Genomic DNA, 6,175 nt, shown 5'->3' with positions numbered 1-6,175 from the left:
CCACCAAATATTTTAAGTACTGTTTCTGATACAAGTATTTACCAGTGGCTCAAATTATTGAACTAAATTAATGTCAGCCTTTTTTAACCACCTAGATTTTGCTTAAGAACATAACTCTGTATTAACAGTACAAGCTTTAAATAATTAATTGACTCACTTTCAGGGCTNCCACCAAATATTTTAAGTACTGTTTCTGATACAAGTATTTACCAGTGGCTCAAATTATTGAACTAAATTAATGTCAGCCTTTTTTAACCACCTAGATTTTGCTTAAGAACATAACTCTGTATTAACAGTACAAGCTTTAAATAATTAATTGACTCACTTTCAGGGCTACCAATAAGCAAAATACACAAGTAGTACTGGACAAATATTTTATTACAGTTTAAGTAAATGAGTATTACAACATAAAGACACATCATGTCACCACAGTCACAATACAGTCATTATGAATGACACCCTGAGTGTCCATTCCTCCAAATATGAAGGCCAGATTCACTGTCTCTGAGGCTGCTGGGCTGTTTTCCTCATCTCCATTTCCCTCACCACACACCGTCCATACCACTAAACACATGGAGTGGTCCAGGCGGTTGGGAGGCAAATCCCCCTCAAACTTCATAAGGACCCATCTACTTTTGTCTGCAAACAGGAGGTATGAAAAGTAAGTTATACATGCTCAAATTAAGTTTAAAAAAAAAGTTTAGGTTTCATCAAAGGCTTCATCCACATGCTCCTCAGATAGACCAGTTACTGAGCTGGGAAGTTGATGTGTAAACAACATAAACACTGCAAAGAAGGTTTATATTTTATTGCTCAGAGCACTTAATGTCCAACGAAGATTCATGCTGCCGACTAACTATTGTGAAACAGTTTGAAGTTTTAATTTACACAGTAATTTTATTCCAGACTTGTTGCTGCACCACTACATTTTCTAAAACCACTCAAATCTTGCTTGTCCTGACTTATCAAGGTTAAGGCTAATAAATTACTTTTCTATCTAATGTAGGTCACCACTATGTGGACAAAAATGAACAATTACAACCTAACATCATGTTACAAATTATAAGTGAGCAAAATTTAATATGTAATATTCAAATGAATACAAAGTTTGTTCATATAAACCATTTTCTTTGATGTGCCATGCTTCTGTGCAACATGATGTCAGCTTGGCAAGTCACGCACCAAAATATTTTCGCAGACTTTCTGAATTGTTCAGACTTAAGGTGGTGTTACCATGCATTTTCCTCGTAGGGAACTCAGTTTTCCAATTATGTTGATACCACGCTAATGCAGGATCGGCTGCACCTTAGCAGTCATGGATGCAGTCATAAACAGTGTCATGCATGACATCATTAAGTGCAAATATTCTGTCAAATATTTAAAGGCTTCCGTAAAATTATATACCTGTGTTGAATCTGTACATGGTGTTGCTAGCTCCATCTGCAGTCATTCCCCCAAAAATGTAGATGTTCTTGCCCAGCACAAGAGCTGAATGGGCTGCTACACCTGGTGGGATGTCTCCTTTGGCCTGTACTTTATCCCACTTCATGCTCCCTTTAAACAGCAGACGCATGGTTTTATTTTCAACAAAGCTATACATTTTCTTCCTGTATGATCATCCAAGATGAATGCAACTGAAAAACTCTGATGCTCTTATTATGATTAAGAAGTGTTCAGGCTGACTTACTTGTGTCAAGATAGTAAATATCATTGTGGAATTTGTCTCCTGCCATCCCTCCATGAATGTAGATCTTTGAACCCACTGCTACAACAATGTGCCCATGTCTGGCTGGTGGGTTTCGACCTTGTGTTTCTGGCTGGGACCAGGTGGATGACACTGGGAACACCAAAAGGTTAAAGCTATCACATATTTGGTAATTGTTATTATTAGTTTGAAATACTTAAGGTACAAACTTGTGTAGCATTTTTTAACAGTGTAACAATTATTTAGTTTGAATACTAACTGGAAGCAGAAGACAGTCACACTTTCAGTGGGAAAATTATGCATTATTTAATGGCAGGTATTAAAACTGTCCGACTTCCTCTCCTCGCCTCCTCTCCTCGTGTCTCCCTCCGGAGGTGTGAGTGGAGGAGGCAAGAAGAGAGACGAGGAGAGAGAGAAGTCAAGGGAACAGGCATTTAATTAAAATGACACATATGTGATTCTGAGCCGTATCTACGTATCACAACGGTCACCCCCCTTTTATGCATCACGGGGTGCTGAAAAGACTTCTGCGAAGGATTTACCTGTGCATCCTTGCACACAACTCCTCTGGCAAGCCTTCTCTGTCCTCCAGATGCATTTTATATTAAGATTAATTAGGTGTTGGAGAAACGATTCCTTTAAGCAATGGATTAATTTAATACAAACCTGTATCAAAGACATGAAGTTTTGGGTCTGAGACAGGTGCAGCTCCTGCTTCACCACCAGAAAAGACATACAGCTTGTCCCCTAGGCACGCCGAGTTGGTGTGGTATGTCCTGGGACTGGGAGATCTGCCATTCACACTTACAGTCTTCCAGCAGGACCCACTCTCTGGTCACACACATGTAAAAAATGCTCAGTTTACAGAAATCTATGGTCACATAGTGTACAATCAATGTGTCTGGTCATAACACACCAAAGACAGTGGTTCCAACAAAGTTAAAAACTAAAAGCATTGCTGCTTGATTAGGTTTGTCATCTACATCGCAATGTGGTAAACGTGCATGATGGAGAGTCTACACCAAATACTTCAGCAGATGATTTCACTCAGCAGATAAGCACGTCCTCTCCGAGTGAGGCTGTGCTAATCGGTGATGGGGATTACAGATTACTGCATTAATTTCAAATGGGATTTACCTTGTAGCTGTAAATTCTGGATACAATTGCGATTGCCAGCCTGCTGTGCCCCTCCAAACACCCACAGGCTCTGAGGGCAGCTCTCTGGCACAAAGCTGCAGTGTTCATACCGTGACTCCAAACCCTCCCACTCTGGGATGTCCCATTCATGATTGTCTGGTGGAGGCAGAAAGAACAAAAATGAAAAATCCTGTTATTTAAATGTAAAGGAAACAGGCTAACGACCCTGTCAAGCATATAATAAATTGTAAATATGTTTCACCCATACAATGTCATGACAAGTGACACTGTGCTTATCCCCCTGATACTAACTTTTGCTATTTTCACAATCGTGATTGATGGGAGCTTTCCATAACTGTTAAAAAAACCTCTAAATAATGAATTCAGCACTAAATATAAAACAATTTTACAACCACCTTCCCTACTCTTTCTGCAGTATATATAGTGATATAATCCTTACAGGAAAAGTGCACCTGTTTATGTGTTTGCAGGTGCAATAGTGATTGTGATTTTATGACAAACAGATTATACACTGAACCTGCCTTGGTCAAAGTTGTTTTGTAAATTTACTTGGTAAATCTGAAGCTAGCCTGATGAAAACCCAAATATGGCTAAAATGTGCTTGCAGTCAGAGCAATGGAAACTAATCTTAACACTTGATTTCTTCTTTTATGTTTTGGTGAACAGCTTATGCAACAGTTATGCCGAGGTCATCTCCCGGCCTTTAGGTTTTTTGATGATATTTTATCTTTTTACCTAGATTTATGATATGTGAATGCGAGAAACTGCCGCTGGGGTTGGCTCCTCCAACAATAAAGATTCTTCCTTTTCCTCCATCAGCAGAAGGGATAAATGTGCAAGTGTGACCCACAGTAACACCTGGAGCGCCTCCCCTGGGTATCAAAGAATACCTGTTGACAACAAAATAATTACAGCAAGGTTGAAAGTTAGCTTTTAACGTAACATCTGCAATTATTTGATGTGAACGTACATACCATATTCCTTTTTTGGGTTTATCTAGAGGGTCGAGTACTGGGAGAAACTCCATTGCTGTCAAAGACGCATGAATAAAAACGGCATTATTGTCTTTTACCACGCCAATCATCCATAAACATTATATTTTCATTGATGATTCGGTGCGATTAATAATGGCTGATACTGGCCTTGTTAAACTTATTGTTGATTTTATTTATTATGATCATAGTGAGTCTCTATAAGCTGATGGTATCCACAGAAGCCCTTACGTGAGATTTAGCTACAATCGTAACAACCCAAATATTTAGATGTTTTTATATTTCTTCTTGTAAGCAATAGCTAACTGGCGCCTTGCACAACACAGTCGTAAACATTACAAGTGAAACAAGGCTTAATTTAAAGAAAGTATCACTAAATTGTAGAACAAGCTGAGTGCTATTAAGACGCTAATATTGCTAACATGTGGACTACTTCCTCCCCACTAACCTGTTCTTCCGGGTGGAAAGAGGAACGACTAGTTGGCTAACCGAGTCATTTAACTGAAGCTGATCTTCGTCGGCACCACTTTTTAATGTCCATACAATATCGGCGCTTATTTTTACTACAGGAGACGACCGAGACAACTTAATCACGTCTCCCTACCACAGAACAGCTCTACGTTATAAAGCAGTACGCAAACTGCTACGTTAGTAACGTTGGTTGATACCAAACGTAGTTGCCGTGGTAGCCCGAAGCGCATGCGCAGTACACTTGTCATCCCTCAGCTGCCAACTAGTGCATTAAGGGGCTCTGCTGCCAACCAGCCAACGGGCCACGACAAAGTTTCAACCTTATCAAGCATAAATAAAAATTAAAGTAAATGTCAGTGCCTCGCAGTGTTAGCAAAAAAGTCTCTCTCACTTAAGACACTGAAAACTGTCGTCAGTCGCCGTTTCACCCCAAAGTACATTTTCTACTTCAGGTAAAAAGGTAGGTTATGAGTGACAGCAGTGCCACACGTTTTTGCATTGATAATAAGCTAGCTAATTACTTAAAGCAAGTTAGCGTTTAAAAAGCCAAGGTGAGCGGTGGAAAAGCTGTAATGGGTGTTTTTGAAACATGTTCAGGATACAAATAACTCTTAACTTGAACAAAAATGCCCATTTAAAGTGACTGGCTGTATGTTTTTAAGGCGCCACTAAATTCTTAGTTAAGGCAAACAAAGATGGCGACAGAAAGTGACGTCTCCTTGAACTGGAACTGAAAGGTGCATTATCAATCAGAAAATGAATTCAGATTAATCCTTTAGTTTATTTTTAAACATTACAATTATGATAAAAACATTTCTATTTTTTTTGCTGTTGGCGAGAAAAAAGGCTTGTCCTTTTCGGCTGCCATCTTATTTATTTATTTATTTGTAAAATAAGTTAAAATCATAAAAAACTATTTCACCATTGGTTGTTGTCTAGCAGATGTATTACTGAGTTTAAAAGAGTGCACAACCAAACTTTATAGAAAGTTTATAGTTATGTTAATGAGTGTTTATGAAATGTCATAACTATGCGGAAGATTTTTAAAGCAATTGGAAATTAGGTAGTATTTATCAGACCACCTGTGTGTGTGCGTGTGTGTGTGTTTGCAGGTGCAAGGTCGGTGATTGAAATGATTCTTAAGTCCAAGAGTTGCAGCTTGGGAAACAAGGTAAACATTTTCTTTAATTCATGGAAGATGACTTTTAATGTGTGTTCACCCAAATGAACAATTTATAACGCTTCAGCCTCCAAAATTACCAGAGTCCAGTCAGACAATACATTTATTCTTTGTTAGCTTGCCATTATATTTTAAATTTGATTTAACTGTGTGTGTGTGCATTTTATTGTGTTCATTCATTTTGCAGAAGTACAAAGTCTCTTAATGAAAATGTATAAGTTGCAGACTGATTCCTCCATCCCCTGCATTTTCCAATAACATTTGTGCTTAAAACAATATTGTAGCAGGGTAGTGAAACAATATTCAACATTTGAATTCTAACACACAAATACCCTAAAGGACTGCATCACAGTTACAGAGATGAGTAGTAAGTTGTGACATCTACTGGTTACATGTAGAGGTTGCAGGAACCAACTGGCGTCCGTCTACCACAAGAAACCTGAGATACTTTTTTTGCAGTTCTAAAATAAATATATTTGCAGAAATAAATTTGTATGCACATTGTCACATTTGAAATAAGCCAACATTTAAGATGCATGCATTGGATTCACTTTGTTATGCAGTTGTAACTTGCACGACATGTTTTTGATTCTATCCGTGTGGGTCTACCATTAGGAGCGGCAATTTTTTTTAAGTAGGTACAGCATAATAGCTTGTTGAATACATAGT

The 6,175-nt window shown here is 38.3% G+C and overlaps 1 protein-coding gene across 1 annotated transcript; it reads right to left on the bottom strand.

Annotated features, from left to right (window-relative positions):
* Positions 1–366: 366 nt before the first annotated feature.
* Positions 367–4,512, bottom strand: rabepk (Rab9 effector protein with kelch motifs). Its single transcript, XM_042509484.1, has 8 exons — positions 4,304–4,512; positions 3,838–3,892; positions 3,599–3,753; positions 2,843–2,998; positions 2,372–2,536; positions 1,688–1,837; positions 1,405–1,554; positions 367–639 (listed from the first exon to the last, which is right to left on the bottom strand). The coding sequence occupies exons 2-8, from the start codon at positions 3,888–3,890 to the stop codon at positions 419–421; spliced, it is 1,050 nt and encodes a 349-aa protein (XP_042365418.1). The 5' UTR covers positions 3,891–3,892; positions 4,304–4,512; the 3' UTR covers positions 367–418.
* Positions 4,513–6,175: the final 1,663 nt, after the last annotated feature.

The sequence above is a fragment of the Plectropomus leopardus genome, chromosome 20, assembly GCF_008729295.1.
Source record: "Plectropomus leopardus isolate mb chromosome 20, YSFRI_Pleo_2.0, whole genome shotgun sequence".
Classification (NCBI taxonomy): Eukaryota; Metazoa; Chordata; class Actinopteri; order Perciformes; family Serranidae; genus Plectropomus; species Plectropomus leopardus.
This window is presented reverse-complemented; position numbering and strand designations above follow the sequence as displayed.

Bases quoted from the DNA above. Each gene is read 5' to 3' on its own strand.
- rabepk (XM_042509484.1), bottom strand. From the start codon at position 3,890: ATGGAGTTTCTCCCAGTACTCGACCCTCTAGATAAACCCAAAAAAGGA. The intron at 2,999-3,598 runs GTAAAAAGATAA...TGCCTCCACCAG, and splicing joins TTCACATATCATAAATCTAG to ACAATCATGAATGGGACATC. The intron at 2,537-2,842 runs GTAAATCCCATT...GTGTGTGACCAG, and splicing joins CCAGAATTTACAGCTACAAG to AGAGTGGGTCCTGCTGGAAG.